Below are 21,585 nucleotides of genomic sequence, written 5' to 3'. Positions count from 1 at the left end.
CAGACACGGCAGAAGCCACCCACCAGCAACCGTCCTGAAGGTCCTGGTGCTCAGCACCGCACGGGTGACCGCAGCCTGAGCTACCGCTGGGCTGAGAGCCACCAGCCCAGACAGAGAGTGGGGAGGTGGTGGGACATGGACCCAGCCACAGCTTGTAGGGGACAACACCCCCGGGTCAGTAAGCGTGCTCCAGTGGCACAGGTGCCGGCGATGGGGGCTGGATGGGAACAGCACCAGGGCTGGGGGAGAGGCAGAGCCCAGTGCAGCCCCTCCTCAAAGCACCCCGCGGGCTTGCTGCCTGCCGCCATGCTGGGGGAGGCAGGACACCTCCCAGCACACACCTGCACAGCCACGGCCCATCTCGCTGCCGCTGCGTACATGCACGGGAGAGCCAAACTGGAGGGAAAGGGAGAGACGGGAAGGGAAAGGAGCCTGGGGACAGGACAGCTGTGTGGGGGCCCGGGGAGGAAGGAAGGGACGCAGCCTCCGTTGGTAGGATCCCTCCCTCTCCCCTTCATTTCCGCCCAGGGAAAAAAAGGAAGACTTTTTCCCTGCCTGGATTTTTTTTCCCAGCGTCCCCCAGCGCCGCTGGTGAAACCCCATCTCAAGGCACCCCGTCGCCATGGCAACGGGCCGAAAGGAACAGATGGTCCTGGCGAGCCCCGACCCAACCCGAGGGGGAGCAGGAGCGGGCCCCGGCCACGCGGCTGGGGGGACAGGGAGGTCACCCCCATCACGCTCCTCTCCCTCGTCCTCCAGCCACGGCGAGACATTTGTAGGCTTGGTGCCACCCCGGGGTGGCCTCGCAGGAGGGAGGGACATGCACGCTCCCCTCCCAAGGGGCACGAACCCTCTGAGACCCACCATCCCCTGAGCTGGACAGCCCTGGCTACGGGAAGAGCCTTGTTTTCTCAGACTTCTGGAGCATCTCCCTGCCCGCCTTTAGCAAACCTCACCCCTAAGCAGGTGGGTACGGGGGCCAGAGCTTTTCATCTGTGCAGTGAGAAGGCACACGCCTCAGCTGGCACAGCCTTGCCGGGTCTCCCAGACAGATTCAGCTGAGCAGACCGGCAATGAGGACCGGGTGGGTGAAGATAAAACCCAGCCACTAATCTGCCTGTGGATTAACTGTCAAGCCTGTCCACGTGGGGCCATGGTGTGGGGCTTTGGACCAGACAAACAACATCTAAGCCCTCCTGGAGACACCCACGACTCCTCTGGAGTATTTGAGAGCAGCAGCCAGGCATGGCCCAGGCACTCGGAGGGAAGAGGGTGTTTCTCAGGGGCACAGACCCCCTCTCTCCTCATCAGATTGGCAGAGCGAGCTGCAAACCCGCCACAGCTTCATGTGGTCAGCCCCATAACTGGCTGCATTTTGGGGGAAAGCAGCAAGTGTGAAACTACACTTCAAAGCCTACAAAGCTGTCCAGACCTGCAAAGGGGAAGGACTCTCTATGGGGAAACATAGGCTAAAGACACCAAGGAACATTGTTGCAAGAAAATAAAAATAAAAGAAGTGGCTTTTCCTTTAGAAACCTTAGCTCCTAGCACAGGCAGTCTCGACTGCTCAGGCCCATTTTCTCCTGAGAAACCCAAAGCAACGTTAACTCTCCAGAGTCAGTTTTGCAGCTGTTACCACCATTATCACAACTTCCTTAGCTCCAGACAAGGTCAGTCCCTGTGGATCACGGCTGAGTTTTGCAGCCCTGTCCCCAGATCCGTGGGGACCAGACAGCTGCGTTTCTTGCCCACGGAGTCCCGGGAGCTTTCACCCCACTGGGGAAGCAGTGCTTTTCAGGGCTCAAGGGCCAGAAGAGGCTGAGGACGGACAGCAGGCGGTCCCAGGGGGAGAGATGAGCGTGTTGGGAGGCTGCATGGAGCTCTGCAGGGAGCGGGGAGCCAAACCCCCTCCTGCCTACTGGCAGTCGCTTCTCCCTGCGCCAACCGCTCCCGCACCAAGCTGCTCCCTTTCCCGTGGCCCTGGCACGCTCACAGAGATACTGGCCTCGGGGGCCCAGCCCGGCCCAACCGGCTCCCAGCCCACACCCGTGAGAAGAGCGAGAGCCCGTCCTGCCTCTCAGGTGTGGCCCTTCGCCTCCGGGCTCCCGCCCGGCGAGAGCACTGGTGCCAGCTTGGATGCGGCCGCTTTCGCTGGTGGGAGATGGGGAGCAGGAGCTGCCGGGCAGCAACACCTGCCAGGGAGGGCTGTGCCAGGGCTCTTGGGAGGCTGCAAAGCCTCCTGCTGTGGAGGGGGTTGTCCACAGCACCCCTTTTCTTGCTTCCTCTCCTTCAGAGGGGGTTCCCAGATTTTTTTTTAATGCTGGCGTCTGGGTTCAGCCCTTTCTTCCCCAGCCCGACAAGCCCTGGAAACCCACATCTTTTCTCTGCAGAACAGGTTGGGCGCAGGAGCAGCCATGCCCGCTTCCCACGCACCAGCACAGCCCAGCCTGGCCCACACCCTCCCCCTGCCCCAATAGCCCAGCTTTTTATTTTCCCCCTCTGCTCTCTTTCCCAGATCAAAGCTGCCTCCCCTCCCTGTATTACAAACATTATTCAGCTGCTAGATAAGAAGCTCTCCAGCAGCTCTTTATTAATCCCACTGGAGGCAGAAAGAAGGCAGCGAGAAAGGGCTCAGCGTGGCCAGGACAGAGACTAATGGTCCACGAAACACCTTTGCAGAAGAGAGGCATGTCTTTTTCCCAGAAAGTCTCATGGGAAGCTTGGGTAATAATTAACAATTATCGAACTTTAAACCCTCCATTTCTCTCTCTGTCCTGACCAGGGCTTTGTAATAACTCATCCAGTCTGAAACGCTCCCACCCCGGTTTGCTGGGGCACACTGGGGCAGGAGGGGTAAGGAGGGGGATGCCGACAGACCCTGGGCAGGCAGGAGGCAGCTGCTGAGCCTGTTGCTTCCTTGCTTTTCCACCGAGCTGCAGTGTCCCGGCTCCAAGCTTCCAGGGAGCTTGGATATGAACCTCCCTTCCCTCCTTCAATGCATCTTGTAGCTCCTTTGGCCGCAAAAAGAAATGGCTTGTTGTGGTACGCATCTTCCTAGGGAAGTTTCCCCCAGCCTTGGAATACCATAGGCTCCCGCATATGGCTAAACTCGTAATCTACCCAGGACACAGACTAGAAAGCTTTTATAGCATAAAGACACTTGTTTAAATCCATCTGCTGTCTGAGGCGACTATAATCAGTACCATGTGACGGCTCACACGTGAAACAAGTTGGATGGCTCACAGGGCCTGGGTTTGCAGTGCTACCTGCCTCCTCTTACGGAAGGACCACAGAGCTTTTGAAGTGCTCGTTCATGCAACAGGCAGGGTATTTCTGTCACCTGCACCCTACAACGGGGCAACTCAGGTGTTACCAAACTTGCTCGCAGCCACTTAGGAAATAGTGGCAAAAGCAGAACACACTGCAAGGAATCAAGAGGCCTTTGAATTAAACCAGGCAGGGAAGCCAATGGACCATGTTCACCCACTTCCATTGCACACTTGGAGCAGTAACAAACTGGGTCCAGTGTTAGCACTGACAGAACATTTATACATCGATCTATGCACAACAATTTCTTGTCTTCTAAAATCCCTGGGCAAGGAGCTGTCGGCTCCTGGCTGCTATGAAAAACGACAAAATAAAAGGGAGTCACCTTTCCCTGTGCTTTCAAATGGTCTCCTGCTTGTACAGAGTAACGTTGGCAAGATCAGTTGTGCAAGGCACCCTGCAGACACAGGGCAATATGAGCAGAGATGAGAGGGACTGCTACCGGCAGCTTTTGAGGAGGAAAGGCGCGCAGAGGTGAAGTGAGCTAGCCAAGGATATTCCAGAGAGCTAGTGGCAAAGCCAAGAAATGATGCCAGCCCTTCTGAGCTTAGCCTGCCTTTGCCATCACCTCCAGGCCATTCTTTCCCTTTAAGTAAAAGCTGATTCACGCCTGGTAGGAGTCAGTGTGAGGCAGCAGATATTCCCATTTCCAGTGAGGTACCGTAAGGTATGCCACAGCATGGCAGCAGTCAGGACATCAACAACACAGAAATATATATATACCTAAAAATAATGATTTTAGCCTTTTATTTCCAAAGTGAGTTTAGAGCCAGTGAAAGGTCTCAGATCAATACCAGCAAACCTGCAAATTGGAGTCCTCCCCTTAGCCACAGAAAGGGTACAGCTGAGACAGCATCTGCACACACAGCCTGCCCACAGCCTCTGCCAGCGTGCCTCAGCTCTGACCTTGAGGAGCTGCCTTGAAGTGCAAGAGGGAAACTCCCCCTTCCTCCCCCTTTCCCATGCCACCCTGGGCTTTTGTTCCCCAGCGGGGAGATCACTGCTGGTTTATTTTACTTGGGTACCTTCTGTCTAGAGAAGACACTGAGTCTTGACAAACTCATTCCACATGCACACCAAGAAGACCTGCTTCATCATGCGGGTAGAAAGAAGTCCTAAGGTGTTCAAGGGGATTTTGCAGCACAGATTTTGAGGCAAATCCAACCCTAGAGAGAGCTTAGGTACCAGGCTGGCTCTGGCATTTCAGATGATGAGATGCAGTTGCCTCTTCATGTGCTCCATTATAAACAGGCCTTTCTTCTCCTCTCCTGCCCCACAGCTGTACATGTGCTCGGCCCCATGCCCCAGGGACCTTTGAAAACTGCATTATAGGTTCTCCTTGTACAAAGTTTGGATCAATACAGCTGTCAGGCTTTGGCCACGTTACCCCTGCTAATTGGAATTACAATAGGCAGACTGCAGCTTTCACTCCATCTCTCTGTTCCTTGTCATAACGTAATCAAAATCCCTCTCGCTCTCTCTTTATCATGGACCGTGACGGGAGCAGCGGGTGCTGGCAACCACGTGGCCTCCAGAGACCACAGATTCCTGTGGATCGGACTGGGGCTGGGAGGCTTTGGCACGGGGGTGGGAAAAGAGCCCTCCTCACTGCCTCCTGACACCCCCGTCTCCTGCCTCCCCAGCAGCGCTCAGCCCCCCCCCCATGGCAAGGGGTTCCCACCGGCTGCCAGAGACAAAAGCGAGGGCGGGGATCCCGGGATAAGCCATGCAGCAGCTCGGCATGGGCATGGCACGGGGCACTGAGCAGGGCTCGGGTGGCTGGGCAGGAATGAGCCAAAGCTTTGTGCTCGCATAGGAAGCCGCCTGCTCCTTGCTCAGCCCTAGCACAAGCAAAGCTGCGATAGCACCTCAAGCCTTCAGCTAGGTCAGGATCCCTGCCACGCCAGGTGCTGAGCTAAAGTCCCTGCCCCAGCAAGCTCCCCACCGTGCTGACTCACAGCCCTCTGCCCACATCTCACTCCCCGCTCCCCGCCTATGCGCAGCAGCCCTGCCAGGGAGAGGCCACGCACGTCTCGCTCACGCCGGCTCCCAGGGCTCGGCCAAGGTACAGAGCCGGGGTGATACACAGCGGGCAATAGACACAGCATCTGTGATTTGTTGATCATTATCAAACGGCAATAATGCAGGGCTGAATTACCCAGACGAGGGAAGGATCAGCAGCCTGGACCTACTCAGCACCCCAGAGACTGGCCATAAACAAAACTTAAATAATTAGAGTGCTTGGGTGGAGATGCAGCTTCTAAGTATTCTTAGGCTCACGCAAATAAAGGAAATAAATTCTTGGAAGGTGCCAGGCTGGTTGGGGCAGAGGGAGGCTCATTTTCCACATCACTTGAGAGCAGCCGTTATAAATCTCACTGAAAGATGCACCTCCCCAGGCTAGCGATATTTTTAAACTCCAGGAGAGAGGGGAGAGAAAAAACACATTTTAGTATTTACACCACAGGCAAAAAGAGTATTTAAAAATCAGGGTACATTTTTGAAAGTCTGTTCCTGCCATGCCAAGAAAGAAGGAAATAATATTCTTTCTATAGTGCGATAGCTGGAAATATTAGCCCGAGAGAATTCATTCCTACCACCATCGTTCTGTTGTAAGCTGAGAAATCAAACTCCCAGAAGGACTGGGGGGAGTCAGGGGGTAAAGGTTCTTTCACTGGCAAATTGCTAGTTCAGTTCCCAACTGAATCAGCAGCAAATGCAAATTGAGCTCCTCTGAATTCTGAGGGGTGACTCTTGTGCTGTCCCTGCTCACTCAGTGTCTGGGATAACGTCCCACAGGAGATGACACGACATGGCTTTATGCCGCGGCACCCTCCTGGGAACAGCAGTCTGGTTTGCTGGGCCAGGAGCCCGAGCGCGTAACCAAACACAGCGGGGATGGGACACCAGGGCACAGGGACCTGCTCGTGGACGTCAGCTGAAGGACGTGGCCCTGGCGCCAGGGCAGAGCCTCACGTGGTGCTCTGCCCGCTGGAGCAGCATGTCCCAGCTGCTCTGCGTGGCAAGGTCACCTGGGCTTCAGGGCAGGGAAACCCATGCACCGGCTTGTGCAGGATCGCCAGGCCGGTTCTCCTTTCTGATGCTTTGTTGTTCCTCCAGTTGGTTAGTGTTTCCTTCCCTGTGCGGGGGGGAGAGTGGGGTGCTTTCCTCCTGCCAAACTCAGTCCTGCTCCTAATGCCCCCCTGGGTCCTCAGGCACTGAGAACATTCCCCCTTTTACAAGCTGTGCTCTGTGCAAGCCTCTCTCCCTCCCATCCCTCCCACCCCTTACCAGGACTGCTGTCATCCTCCCAAAAGGACCCTATTCAGCGTCTATCAAAGGGATACGCAAGCACACACATTAGGCATCAGAGCATCAAGCAAATCCCCAAACAAGCCGCCTCTGAAGATCAGAGCACGCTGTAATCACCCCCTCTGCAAGGAGATCCCAATAAGCCCTCCCCCACTTTCTCTGGGTTCTTGCTGAACCCAAGCACATGAGAGATGTTTGGCAAGCTCAGCCAAGACTAGTAAAAGTCTCTTCATAAAACTTGCACACACAGAGCTCCTGGCCTCTCCCTGCTCCCCCACAAGCCCTCTCTACCCTGTTTCAGCGCACAGATGTTCAGAGGCTGCCCCAGCCTCATCTTGATTCATGTGTTGGTGCACGAGTGTCTTTCATAACCATGGCTTCGAAGAGAAAAGCAAGAAGCCTTTTCTAAAGCCTTTCGTTAGACACCATGGGCTTTACCAATATGACACAACCAGCACAGCACTTGGCTTTGAAGTCGTGACGATAGGTGTCCTGTAGATATGGATTCTGGGCTGGTCTGAGACTGCCTTTTCTTCAGCACCTACCACCTAAGTCTCAGCCCCTCGGTACACAAAAATGAACTCATGCTTCTCGAGTAAAATACACAGAGCTCCCGTGTGGCCAGCTGCGGGGTGCAATGCACAGACTGACAGCACCCAGCAGCACTGCCTATAGAGCCAGGAGGGGTCCTGTATCCAATGGAAACTGTGGCAGCTGATATAAATTACAGCATGGCAAGGATGCTGCTATGCAACACATCCCTGATCCTTACTGACCATAAATGGGCGCAGCCTTGGTTCTCCCCTGCACCCAGAAGATACCCCTTCCTGCAGCTCGGTCCCTAGCCACCGTGCCGGTGCAGCTGGCAAGGGGAGACATTGGGACAGCCTCTTTATTTCTAGTCCTGGCCCAGTCGGAAGGGAAGGAGATGTTTCAAGGCAGAGGGAACCTCCTTCACGGCCATGGGTTTGGGTGAGGGGTGAGTTATGACTCCACAGTGTGCTGATAACTCACCCGGCCCCGGACTCTGAGCTCAGCTGGCTCATTTGTTTGGGCTGTTCAAGGACCGGGCAGGGTTCATTCCTCCGTTGCTGCTCTCCCCTGCCCTGAGTGCCACTAGTGCCTCGCACAGGCCAGCATAACCATCGTGTATCGAGCTGCTCTACACAGAATCTGGAGAAGACAAGTGATGGAAACCCTGACCTTTCTCCTGAACTATCCAGCTCTCTGTATGTGCCTCCGAGTAAACCCTGTTCATCGCATTAAACTCTCCCTTAGGTCTATGACTTCTGCCCGTCATGGACCGTTTGTAAGCCCTGGCTTTGCTAGGACACTCAGCACAACAGCCTCTACTTATAGGCCTCTAATTGAGCTTTTGAGTCCCACCAGCCTCTTCTACTCATTAGCATTAGACTCTGAGTCCATAGCCAGAACTCTGCCCCCAGACTGTCCTCTTGGGCTGTCTTTCCTAGGGACAGTGAAAATGGTCAATGAAAAGCTTCTCAAGCAGTATCCCCCTTGGTCCAGAGGGTATTATTGCCAGGGGATAAGGAATGAAACCTGAATTTTCCAAGTGTGGGATCCTCAGTGCAAAAAGTCGATACCTACAAGGCCAGCTGAACTCCAGTGTCCCCCCTGGATCCCCATGATGTGGCTAGAGACCCTCCTCTGCAGTGGCCTGTTCTGATACTGTGTCTTTAGCCTCACGCAGAGAACAAGGCTGGGTTTGCTCTCAGGTGGCCACACTACACTCTGCTCCAGCCCCCTCGTCTCCCGCACAGACGGGCCTTTGTGCTGGGAACGACTCTCGCCTGTCACCAGAGCAGAAACGCTGGATGTTAGCCACTGCCTGCGAGCTGCATGGGCCCTCTGTCACTCCTGGCCATGCCTCCGGATGCCTCGCTCTAGCACAGGGAGGAGGAATGGATCTGCCATGGGAAAGGAAAAACAGACTCAAAATCAGTCTGAGTATGGGGTTTTCCCAGGTAGAGACAGAAGTGCTGAGAAGAGAGATGGAGGCAGAGTCCTCTTGACTAACCAGGCTTGGGAGCACCTGCTGTCTCATAGCCAGGTGGTCCATCTGGTACCTGCCGCTGCTTCAAGGCAAGTGATGTGATTTGCAGGTCCTTCTGTAGCAAGCCTGCATGGTCAGGAGCAGATGGAGGCACTTTGCTATTTCCTGCAGTTAGAAAAGGGAACATAAAACCCCATCCCTGTGTTTTCTCTTTCAGAGAGGAGAGTCCCATGGGTCCTGCCTCTCCTTAAGCTTGTCTCCCCTGCCCACCTGTAGGTCCAATGAAGATGGCAAGCAGGGCTGTACACCAACCTCCAGCTGGACTGGCTCAGAGCCAGGGAGGGCAGGCCTGGAGCAGAGTGAGGGAGGCAGGCAGAGTTGGGTGCATAGTGCTTAGAAAGGCTTTCCTCCTGCATCACACCAAAGAATGTCAAAGAAGGATTATAAACCTCCTGCAGGGACGGCTTTATTGTGGGGAATGGAGAAGAGATGGTTCATCAAGTTGGGTCAGTTCCTCCTATCCATCCCCAGCACCCCACAGAGATGCCAAAGGGACAAGAGACCGCTGGCCAGTTTGCCCCTGGCTCTGGCCACTGCAGACCCATGCCACGCAGGGCACAAGCAGCCTCCCTAGCCTGGGACTCCCTGTCCTCCCGGGCTGGGCAAACAGCAAGGGACTGAAGCTCTCTCTCCCCCTCTCATGCCCAGTAGCTGCTGCTCATCTGCCTTGGGACTGCTGCAGAGCCGAGAGCTGCCGCAGCTTTTATGATGCCAGCCTGCGTGAACGGCTGTATCAGCCCCAGAGACGGGGAGAAACGGCAAATGGAGCAGCAAGGCGTTAAACTCCCCACGCTTCCTCGGTGCCCATGGAGGCAGGGACACAGAAACGACAGCGTGAGGCATATAAAATAACACAGTGCTGGGAAGGGTAGCCCTTGCACCTGCAAATTTCGCTTCCCATTTCTGTGCGTGACAGAGACGAGACTGCAAATGCAGGACTTTAAACCCAGCATGGTGGTACAGTGGAAGGCCAGGGAGGTGCCGGTCTGGCTGCCACGGGCTCTCCCTCACAGACTAAGGGGAAACTGTCCTTCCTCCCATGGATGATACTTCTGCGTTTGAGCAGCTTGGGCAGGAGTTTCTCTTCTGCTATGGAGCTGAGGGGTTCCCCTTGAAAACCAAGCTGGGAGGGTACGTGCATGTGTGCTGGGAGGGTACGTGCATCAATCTAGCCTGGACTAAAGCTTCACTGGGAGAAGCAAAGAAAACTGTAAGGCCAGGAGAATATCTGCAGCTCAACAGCAGCCAGGAGGAGAGCAGAGGGATGTATCATGAGAGGTTTCATTCCTTAGTTAAACAAATTTTCACCTGAAACAATAATCTGGGTTAGGGAGTGCTCACTGCAGAGCTCTGAATTCTCTGTGCTGGGATGGCTGTGCTCCGGTAATTAACGCAATAGGTGTCTCAAATGCAAACTGGGTCCCAGCTCCAGTGGCTGGCGGCACCAACTCACCCTGCATCGGAGCTGCCCTGATTTAATCTGACGTATTTGAAAAAAGCAAGATCTCTAGGGGTTGCTCAGATTGGAGTACCTTTGTCCCTCTCTCATTTGTTTCTGCTTTTTGCACCGATATGCCTTGCTGGCCTGTGAAAAGGACTGAGCAAGAGCCATCACGACCTCGAGCAATGATGTTGCAAGACGCAAACCTTTTCTCAGAGGCCCTGGGGATTGTGGCTGTCCATCTGAGGACTTACCAGCTCATCCCTGCAGCACTCACAGGCAGCTTGACTTCTGCTCTTCCAAAAAATCTTTCTCCCCTGGCGCTGCCCCACCATCTCCCCCACGTGCCTGTCTGCTGGCAGTGCTGTGTAAATCCCCAGCGTGCTGGAGGTGGGAAGGAGCCTTCCCCTGGCTAGTGGTAGCCACTCGCTGCTCTCCCCCTGCCTTGTGATGGGCTGTCCCCGCTGTCCCCAGCCTTAGAGGCACTAGGAGAGGGCAAGGGGTGCCAGTGGAAACGCAGCCCTGGGAAGCAGGTCACGACAACCAGCTCTTCTGGTTCCCTTTGTGATTCAGCTGAGGTGTGAGCAGTGCCCAAAGGATCCTTCTGGTGCCTCCCTGTCAGCTTGGCTTTGTGGCTGGTCCAGCTGCAGCCCAGAGGAGGGGCGATGCGAGGAGAGATGTGCCAGGGTCCGCCAGCACGGGCATCTCATTAGCCACCAGTTAACTGCGAGCATTTGCCTCGTGCTAGTTGTGTTGCTGGATGTGGTAATGCCCCTGCTTTGCTGCACATCTCTTTGCAAATGGACCCATGTGCAGTGGGCTGGGAGCTCTTGCTTGATTAACGCTGCCGGTTCAGAGAGCAAATAGCATTAACCACGGTCGTCCCTTGGCTCTGGCCATGGGGCAGACACCCTTCTGCTTGTGGGCTGAGCTGGCTCCCAATGCAGCCTGTCGTCCCACCCACACTGACACATACATGAGCTCAGCAATTCACTCCAGGTTAAAACTCGATGGGTCAGTTTCATTGCAACGAGCGAGGTTTAATGAGAAAATATCAGCAAAGGACCCACTTTTGCTTCCTGAAATAGCCTGATGTTGTTGTTTCTGAGTTTTGGAAGGAGACAGGTGGTGGAAAGAAAAAATAACAACTAAGAACTCAAACCAAAGGCTGAACAAAACACTGGCAACTTTTTGCCTTTTGGAAGCTGCTTTGGGATATTAAAGCAGCTCTATAGAGTACAAGACGGACCAGAACCTGCAGTGACACACTTTGATTATTCCCAGCGCTCCAGAGAGCTGTAATACTTCCCCAAAAAGGAACCCCCCCCTCCAGCTGCAGCTAAGTTTGACCCAAGGCCTCCAGGTCACTACAGCTCAGTCAATGCTACTTTCAAGCGCTGTGATGGAAAAACCCCGTGTCAAAGCTGCAAACACCTCTCCAGCTCTCCCCTGCTGAGGACCTCAAAGCACTTTGCAAAGAAAGACTCACGGGCCCCCCTTGGAGCCCAAGAGGTAGCCCAGTGATAGCAGATGGGAATTTGTCCCCAGACAGAGGGGAGCATTTGGAAATGGAGGCCCAGGTCTGCAGATGCAGGACCAAGCACAGGATGAACGCCTCTGCTCTGCGTGGTTGCATCTCAAGCTGTACCGAGTTTCATGGCGGGGATAAACAGACAGATTGTTAAGACCCGTAAAGCATAAATTTAACCATGAGTGTTCCTGACCTCTGAAGATCAGCCTCCCAGGATCTCTCCTCCCCACTATCCCGCAGCTTCTCAATAAGCCCTACTCGTACCAATATCTTGAAGCCCTAATGCCGTAGCCTGAGCTGATACCTGGTTAATGGTTCCAAATGGACAGGCAGGCATATTTGCATGGAAGGCTGCAGGAACCCTGAATTGAATCCGTTCTGGACGATTGAGCCAATCACATTAAAGACAATTTGTAAAGCAGAGTTTTATGAGGGACTCCTTACAGCTTTTACAGCAGGGAACTTTTATTTCCTTATCAGAAAAAAAGCTAACATTGTCAGAAGGGGGAGGTAGTATACGTGGATGGGAACGAAATGAAATGGCATTGGTCAGATGAGCGTGAAAGGTTTTCCAGAAAGCTGGTAGTGTCTCCTGCCTTCCTCTCATCCTTCTTGGGTGCTAGCTTCCAAACCACATTCTCCACCAAAGTCCAGAGATACTAATTCACTTGTAATAGAGGATCCTAAGTCCCCCTCTCCCCTTCTCCTTGATAAGCAAACTTCTGCATTCAAAGCTTACATATGGCTTGTTAAACATCTCCCCTCAGCTGATTTTGGCGCAAGGCATTGTGAACTTGAGGAACTACCTGCCTCGGTATGACATCCAGACCTGCGGTGTAGCAAGGGCTGTCGGTGGGCTGTGGCTGTGTGCGGCACCTAGCACGATAGCGTGCTGGTCCTTCCCTGCAGCTCTGGGATGCATCCACAGTACAAATAAGCGCACACATGAATGAAACGAATGAATGAATAAATACGTAACACAGGATCAGCCGTTCCTGCAGATGTGGTGCATCCCCCACTAAACTGGCCCAGCCGAGAGTCTTGCCCACAGAGGCTGCAGGGTCCTCGGTGATCATGGACGGGGGTTGGGAAGGATTATCTTCCCGGAGCATTGCAGAGCTGGCCGTACCCTTCGCTTGGCAAGGCACCGCTAGATGCACCACTGGCTTATCCTGGCAGAGCTGTCAGCAGGACAGTGCAAGACAAACTAGTAGGCTACTGCAGAGTGCCAGGAGACAAGATTGCCTGACTGCTGGCAGCAAAGCCTTGAGAACAGCCAAAAATAGGATAAGTGGGGGAAAAAAGTCTCTCTTGGCAGGACAAGGTGAGATGCCAGGCTGCCCCAGGGTCACAGTCTGTGTATCTCCTTGGTGAAAGCAATTCCTAGAGGGACTGGGGGAGCCTAAACCCTTTGGTTTACTCAGCACAGTCACTACACAGCATTACTCCACCTCCAGTGCCTTTCCCAGGGGTTGTGGGGAAGGTTTCCTGCATGGGGCTGCTCAGTGGAGGGATGAAGAAGGAGGGAAGACCAGGTGAAGAATGGCATGGGAAGTTCTGGGACTGCTTGTGAGGAGCCAGAGCTCAGCAAGGCACCTGCCTGGAAGCACAGAGGAGTGCAGGGAGCCTGAGGCTGTCCCTTCCGTCACCTCTTTTTGCAATGCACAGCAGATCCCTTTGTCCTAGGAACACACAGGTACACCCACACCTGGTTTCTCATCACTCTCTTTACCTTTTCCCTCTCACAGTGTCCCTGGTTTCTTGACCACCACCCCCTCCCATTTCACCTCTGTCCTCATCCATTTTAGCTGGACCATCCAGTCACTGTGCTCTGTTGATCTCTCATGCCCTGCATGTCATCACCACTGTCTTTGCTAGCACCAGAGAACCCTGGGCCCTGGCATTTGCTCTGATGGCCGGTCCTTTGGCCCAGATCTTGCTAACTGCGGCCACATCTCAGTCACAGCCCAGCCAGCCTGGCTGCTCTTCTAGGATGCTGCCCCAGCCCAACGAGAGAAGGAGCAGAGGCAATTCCACCCTGCCTTCACCGCAACTTCTCTCCAGCTGCAGATCCCACTCCTTCTGCAGGCACACGCTGCCTCTTACCCCTGCAGAAGGCTGGATGCCGACCTGAAGGAGGCACATGTGCCTGCTGCCACACACTCCAGACCCAGGCACCACGAGCCTAGCTTCAAAAGGGCAAACATTGGTCCTATTTGCATTTCCCAGTTCATTCATGAGCACTGTAAACGCAGACTGCTGGTGACCCTTCCATGTCTCCGACAGCCGACTCCGGAAAGCTCTCCAGGATGGCATTAACCCATTCTGCACCGGAGCAGAATAAAAGAGTCCCCCCCAGGGCACCTCACAAAGTGGGTCACTCTCCTGCTTCTCAGAGCTGTGCTAGAGCCCAGGGCAGGACCGAGCCCTGGGGTGGGGACACACGGGCTGTTCTGCAGCCGCCGGGGTAGGTCGAACGAGCTGGGGAGAAGTCGATCCAAATCTCTGCCCATCTCCTCCTTTCCAGGGATGGATCAGAACCAAAGGGATGGATCAGATGCCATCAGGCACCCGAGTGCAAAAGCAGTGAAAGGAAGGTCTGAAACCCGGGAGCGGTCCAGCCCCTCTCCGTGGGAAGTGTGTGTGTTGAGGGGAGCGGGGATTTGGGGGATGCTGGGCAGCTGAAACCTTCCATCTCTCCTTCCGAACCATCTGTGCTCGTTACCCAGCCTCGTGGCTCCCTTTCCCGGGAAGCCTGGCTGCTCTGCCTCGCTAGACGTTGCTCGATCCAAAAAGCAAACAAACCGCCTCAGCTCCCAGGACTCGGAGCCCGCTGCCTGCAGCTGCTTCCAAAACAAACGATCGTGTTGTTCCTTTCCATGCCAGAGATGAAATCGGCCCCGACTCTCTCCCACCCTCCCGCAGATGCTTCCACACCTGCTCCAGACCCGGGCGCGCACCCCAAAAAGCCGATCCCACCCTTCCCCACCGCTCCGCACCACTTCCCGCACCCCTTTCCCCCACCGGCACCCCGCAGCCCTCCTCCGGGGGGGCCCCCCGAGCCCCGCAGCCCCCCGGCAGAGCCCACCGCCTCCTGGGGGGGACCGGCCGGCAGCGGCTCACCTGGGAGGAGCGCGGCGGCCAGGATGCAAACTCCGATAGTCCACCAAGATGCACGGCAACTTGTCTGCAGCCGTGAAGCCATGAGAGTTCCTTAGGAGAAATGGGCAGGGGTCGGTGTGGCGGCGTCGCTGGGCCCCCCACCCTCCCCGCCCCCGGCGATATCAGGTCTGCTTAAAAAAAAAAAATTTAAAAAAATTTAAAAAAATGTAGGTGGAGGAGGACAAAGAGGCGGTGCGCCCAGCAGGCAAGCCGGCGGGAGGGCGGGCGGCCGGAGGAGAGGTTCGCACATCCGCGGGGGCCCGGGGGCGCGGCGGGGTCCCTCTCCGCGGGTGCGGGGGGCACCGGGACAGCGCGGGTGCCTCCCTCCGGGAGCGAGCACGTCCGCAGCGCTGGGCGAGTGAGGAGGGGAGGGGAAAAATACAATAAAAAAAAAAAAAAGAAGGGGGAAATGAAAAAAAAAAAAAGAAAGGGGGGAGGAAAAACAAATGAAGAAGCGCGAGGGAGAGCCCTCCGCGGGCTGCTGCCGCCGCTCGCAGCGCGGCGGTCCCGTGGCTCCGGCGGCCGGGGCTCGGCAGCCCCCGCCCGCTGCCTGCCCTCCGCTCCCCGGGGCGCCGGGAGCCCGGCGGCGCTCAGGCGGCGCTCAGGCGGCGGGGGCCGGCTGGCTGCGGTGCGCCATGGCCGGGCGGGGGGCGCGGGGCCGGGCCGGCCGCGGGGCGGGAGGCGGGGGGGGATCGCGGGCTGGCCGGGCTGGCAGGCACGGCCGCTCGCACACGCAGACAGTGCCGGGCGGGGCGGCGGCGGAGCTCGCCCTCTCCTGCGTGATGTCAGTGCACGGCGGAAGGAGGGAGCAGCGTTAACTCTTTGCCTGCCCCGCAGCCCGCGATGCCGCCGCCCCCGCTCCGGCAGCCGCCCCGCCGCCGGGGGGATGGCCGCGCCCGGCTCCCGGGGCTGCGGGAGGGAGGGGGGTGGTCGGGATGCCCCAGCCTCGCCCCCTCGCCTCTTCTCCCCTCCCGCTGGCTGCTGTTGGCAGCTGTCTTTTGTTCGGCGGGTGTCCGGCGTGCTTGCAGGGGGGCAGCTCGCAGCCCAGGGCGCCGCTCGGTAGGTTTCTTAAGGTGCTCTCGGGTTTTGTGGACTTATTTTTTGAATTTCCTTAGATGGTGGAACGCCCGGGCCGTGGCTGCTGGCAGTGACAGCAGCCTTACCGATCTGGCCATTGATACAACATATAAAAATACCTTACGTAAACGCCGTGTGAAATAGACAGAGCTATCGCATGGAATCTAGTTTTACACTTGTAAATGCTTTTGCATGTAGACCCTAGGTAATATACAGCGTTTTCATGGGGCCTGCTGAAAGAAGGAGCTTGTTCCGGACACATTCTGTGTGCCCTGATAAGCGAGGGGATTCAGAATCAGCACAAGGGCTGGAGGAGGGAGGCACTGGTTTGCTGTGCTGTGTAACAGCCTTTATTATGTGCACACAGACACAGCCTTTGTGGATCTTTTGCTAAGGAGGTATTTAGCCTGCTAGTGCCAGCTCCTGAGCTGCCCTGGCCTCAACAAGGATGCTGAACCCCAAAGAAAGATGTGAACAACAATGACAACAACCAACAACAAAGTCATGTTGATTTCAAGCTCCATTAGAACAACACAGGAACAAATCAATGCCTGGCAAGCAGAAAAGGACAGAATCAGTGGGGAAGGATACCACACATCGTGGAGAAGGGAAGGGGGGAGGGCAGCCAGCAGCTATAAAAAGATACCTCTAAGGACCCCTTCAGCAGTCTCCTCCTCCTTTTAATTCCTTTAGAAGTTAATTCCTGTTTGAGGGAAGGATGGGCAGCTCTGTAACAAAGCGGATTAGCCAGATACAAGGTTTGTTCCAAAATAACAAAAGTTATTACGTAGTAATGAGGTTTAGTTAATAGATTCACAGACTTTAAGGCCACTGGGATTCCTCTGGACATCCTGCTTGTGGAGTGGAGGCTGCTGAACTTGCCCCAATGGTTTCTGCCTCCTGCCTCCTCTGTAAAGCTGCAGGCCAGAGCGTAGGAGCACAACCCCCTGTCCTTGTGGACAGGCATGGAGAACTCCCGGCATCCTTGCAACAGTTGTTTCAGCGGTTGGTTTTCCTGTCCTTGGAGTGTTTAGCTGGCTAGTTTCACCTTTAACCCATAAAGTCTCATTACTTCTTTTCCTGGCATCATTAAAGAGATACCTCCGACGAGACATTACTCCCCTGGGCAGGTCTCCCTAAGTTGCACCTGAGCTAGCCTCTGATGAGATGTGTGGGGCCGGCCAGACTTCAGCGCTTCTGAAGCTTTCTGCAAACCCAGGCAAAGACATCTCGGGTTGGTTACCCTCGCTTCATACGCTCAGGGTTTCCTTCACAGGAAAACCTCTGCGAAAGGAAAGAGGATAGCCAAAGCTGGGATTATGCAGTACACCAGGCAGGTCCATTCTCACCCTTGGCAACCCTTTGGTGCACTGCTTGGCTGCAGGGAGCAGTGATGCTTTGGCAAACACTGAAGTTGCCCTAGTTATTCACTTTGAGGGCTAGGAAGGGGAACGCTGTTCCTGGGGGCTTGCAGGTGACCCAGAACAGACATGGTAAGTACAGGAAATTCCCACCCGGTTTGATGCAAACTCAAATCTGAACTCAAGCGCAGAAAGAAAAACTCAGGATTGATCATAGCTTGATCTAAGCAAGGTGACATTTCAGTGCTACGTCTGAGGTATGATTAAGATTTCCCTTCAAGAATGTGGGGAGATTTGATAGAGCCCGGAGCCTTGGTTTCCCAAATCACAGACCTCAAACATTTCAGACAAAAATGTAAATTCATTAGGAGCAGCAGTAGACCGCTAGCCCTGGTGCATCAGGCCTAACTTATTGAGCCAGAATGTATTATTTTCACGATCCTGCACAAAGCAAAACCCATCACATTTGGCACAGTTCTGGCTGTTAACTTCTAAGATTTATTACACAGTGCCATGGGGCCCCTGTTCTGCAGCTTTTTGTGAGTCCAAAATTTCCATGAAGCCCACGGGGACTTCTGCATGAGCAGGAAAGGCAGGAGTAGAATACTTCGGTTTGGCAGTTTTTGTTATTTCTAGGGGAGGAAGATCATAATATGTAACATATTTAATTGCATCATACTTATTTTTTTGATTTGGGGAGGTCTTGTGTGCACCTTCTCTGAGGGGCTGATGGGGCTGCCTTTTGCCTTGCTATATCAGCTGGTTCAGCCAATTGTTTCCTTGTTTCTAACCCTCGGAACAGTTTCTAAACGGCATCCCAGCCAGCCACGTGGGAGCAGGAGCCCTAACTACTTTGTATCCCGTTGTGGCTGCAATAATAGGGCAGGGGTTTCCAAGGTTGTCCATCCTTTCCGCTGCTAGTACAGGAATACACGAATCACTCTGAGGCTCAGAAATCCCTTTCATAAATCTATAAACATATTCCACCAGAAACAAAGGGAGGAAATAACAACCCACCTGGTGCTTCAGATAGTCCGAAGGACTGAGCTGTAAGGAATCCTTCCTTCCCCAAGGAAAATCATTCCTAATACTGTACAGGAGTGATATTTACTCCTTCCTGATTTTTAGGGATGGTAGAAGTCTCATTTTAGATGGCAACTAGCCATCAGAACAGAGATCCAAAAGTTATACAAGCCCCTTCCTCTACACCCCTATGAAATCTGTTTTAGGCACAGATACTAGAAATGGTGTAGTAACTTGGCCAACATATAACTTGTCATGCTAATACAGTTCTTGAAAATTGCAATTAAAGCGTGAAACAACATTTGGCTGGAAAAAAAAAAAGGCTTGCTTGTAGTCGGCACTGTTTTGTCCTCCCAGCATTTTGGCTGTTCAGCTAGCACAAGAGTTTTCTGCTGATGCTGACATGTGAGGTAACGTCTCTGCAGCAACCTGCTGTAATAGGACGTTTTACGTGCGCCTCCCAAAATCCTTCCCACTGGCTAACGTGGCTGAGCGTGGTCTTTTGGCAACGTGCAGGAGGACACGGGGTGGGTTTGGTAAGGGTGCTGCAATGACACAACTCCTTCGGATGGGGTCTTCCCTGGCAAGCTGACATCCATCCCTGAGGCTGAACAGTTGCTGGGTTGGAGTCAGGGCAAAATGGCTCGGCCAGATCTTTGTAAACACAGCTCCTATCGGCTCTGGGATGAGCGAAGCACACGGTTAGGAACAATGGGGCTGGGCTGATGGATAGCCCTCAGGAGACCGCTGCGTTTCCATCCTCGGGGCTGCTGCCTGCCACGGAGGAGGAAATGTCACCCAGGAATTCCCCCACACTGGTGAATTCCGGTTCCTCCCCTGATGTCTGGGGCTGTGCCTCCGCTCCCCTTCCCGAGCAGTGGCTGCTTTCCAGTGGCTCCCTGCACGCACACGGTCTGGCAAGGCCCGTCGACTTGAAAGGCTCAGTGGGAATGGACATCTTATATTATTTTTTACAATTATGATTACCAGAGGGGATTGGAAGGAGGGAAGAAGGCGGAGGAGGAATTGCTCTTTAAAACATTCCTCAGTGGGTTTTTTCAGCTGCTTTTGTTTGATGAAGAGCCCACAGCAGAGGCCTGTCATTCTGAGCTGGGAGCGTGTTTGACACTCCTGTCGCCGCTGTGTACCTGGGGTGTATTTGCTGCAGTGCTGATTACATTAACTTCTGTGTTTATAAACATTTTGAATCAGTGCAGAAGGCTGTGTTGAGCAGAATTTTAAAGACAGCATCAGTTTTATTTTTGCTTTTTCATCTGTAAACACACATAATGTGTCTGCAGAGCAGTCAACAATGGGGGATCAGAGGTGCAAAGGGCTTCCTGAGCTGATTCTCTGCTTGGCTTCACTTTTGAGCTCTCCTGATATAGCCTCCTACATGCTTACATGAACAGACATACGTACACACACATATACACTGTACAGACAGCAGATACTCCTTCAGATCTGAAAGTACCATCCTTTTAAAAGGCAATTCAGTGCTGATGATAGTCACTCCTGTCCTGCTGTTCTCTAGATAGGGCCAGCAGTTGGACAAGAAATTAAATCTGAACTGGTTGGAAAATTGCCTCCCAGTTAATGGAACCTGATGCAAGTTGTAAGCAGTCTGCAAAGAGCAGTGAGGTTTTTCTGTCCCCCTCGGTTGAAGGGTTTGTAACAGTCTTGCTGCAATGCTGTCGGAGTGCCTTAACCCTCTCAATCCCCACAGCACCCTCTTGTGAGGCAGAAATTAAACCCTAATCCTATTAAACATGGAGAAAAGAAGCCCAGGGAGATGAGGAATCCCAACCATGCAGAAAGCAGTAGGAGTTCTGCTATGGGCTTTCAGTGGAAAGCGGCTGGAAGTGCAAGGCTGGTGCGCTTGGGAGGACCCATGTTTTGGAAATGCCCAACAACGGCTGGTCTGAGTGCCTTTCAATCCAACCAGCCACAAACTGGGGGTGTCTTTGGGCTGGAGTGCTCTTGCACTGGGTAAGACTGCTGCAAGCAGCATCCATGTCTAGCTCAAACTACTGCACCATACAGAATCACAGAATGGTTGGGGTTGGAAGGGACCTCTGGAGATCATCTAGTCCAACCCCCTGCCAAAGCAGGTTCACCTAGAGCACATTGCAGAGGGTCGTGTCCAGGTGGGTCTTGATTCATCTTCAGAGAAGGAGACTCCACAGCCTCCCTGGGCAGCCTATTCCAGTGCTCTGTCACCCTCAAAGTAAAGAAATTTTTCCTCATATGCAGCTCTTTGGTCCACCCTTTTCTTCTCGGCTTTCTGTGCTAACACACACCTTCCACACCAGCCATCAGCAGTAAAGTTCCTGCTGCGAGACGTTTTTAATTTTGGTTTGGGCTAGGCAGAGGATGGGATGGAGGCTCCATCTGTTGCTAGGTTAGGAAAAGGGCACCAAATTTTTGAGTGCTGTACTGGCTTAGAGCTGGAGGAAGAGGGGTCCCACCTCGGGTGCGGGCAGCGCCGGTGGAGGAGGGCGTGCGGCTGAGCCCTCCCGTCCCACGACAGAGACCCTTGGGGCAGACGCGTGCCCGTGGCACGGCAGCAGGGGCAGTTCGGGTGGAGCAGCCGTGCCGAGCAGCTTGCAAGGATAAAGGCAGGCGGAAGGGGTCGGTGCCCCTGCGCGCTTCTCCGCGGAAGCCGGCCCCGGGCAGCGCTCGCCATGCGCAGCCGCCGAGCACCATCTAGTGTTGTGAAGGCGGGGGGCGGCGGGGGCTGCTCCGCGGGTGGGGGCTGCTCCGCGGCAGCAACTGCTTCGCAAAGCTGCTTAAATGCTTGGTGGAAGGAGCCACCGTCGTTCTCGACGGCGCTGACACGCAAGCCTGCGCTTGGGAGCATGTGCGCACACACGCACAGAGAGCCGGAGCTAGGCCGCAAACACAGCGTTCACAGAGAAACGACGGCACAGAGAAAGAAAATATAGAGGGGAAATAGAAAATGAAATCAACAGAAATATTTCAAAGGGCACGTGTTCCCGGCATCACTAACGAGGTCCGGCAAGAGAAATTCTCTCTCTTCCCTTCAGGACTTGTCTGTCAGCTCCAACATCTGAACTGGCACAGCTCGTTCAGAGCGCACACAAGCCTCAGCGTTTATTGTGTTAGAAAATAGCACGTGTTATTGAACAGCACTGTAGCCCTGCCTTCCCGAGTGCATTGGCAGTGCCCATGCATGGCAAGGAAGGCAGGACACAGAGTCCCAAACCAATACGCAGAATAGCCTTCTGACCGAGGGTTTGAGAAGCTGCTGTGCAGT

The 21,585-nt window shown here is 54.3% G+C and overlaps 1 protein-coding gene across 1 annotated transcript in view; it reads right to left on the bottom strand.

Annotated features, from left to right (window-relative positions):
- NECTIN1 (nectin cell adhesion molecule 1) overlaps positions 1-15,391 on the bottom strand; it is a 64,119-nt gene extending 48,728 nt beyond the window's left edge. Inside the window, exon 1 of the mRNA XM_068418379.1 lies at positions 14,809-15,391. Coding sequence (XP_068274480.1) covers positions 14,809-14,890 — 82 coding nt within the window. The 5' untranslated portion in view covers positions 14,891-15,391. The remainder of the gene's footprint in view (positions 1-14,808) is intronic.
- Between the last annotated feature and the right edge of the window lie 6,194 nt (positions 15,392-21,585).

The sequence above is a fragment of the Nyctibius grandis genome, chromosome 25 (genome assembly GCF_013368605.1).
Source record: "Nyctibius grandis isolate bNycGra1 chromosome 25, bNycGra1.pri, whole genome shotgun sequence".
Classification (NCBI taxonomy): domain Eukaryota; kingdom Metazoa; phylum Chordata; class Aves; order Nyctibiiformes; family Nyctibiidae; genus Nyctibius; species Nyctibius grandis.
The sequence above is the reverse complement of the archived record's forward strand: the minus strand, read 5'-3'. Positions and strand labels throughout refer to the sequence as shown.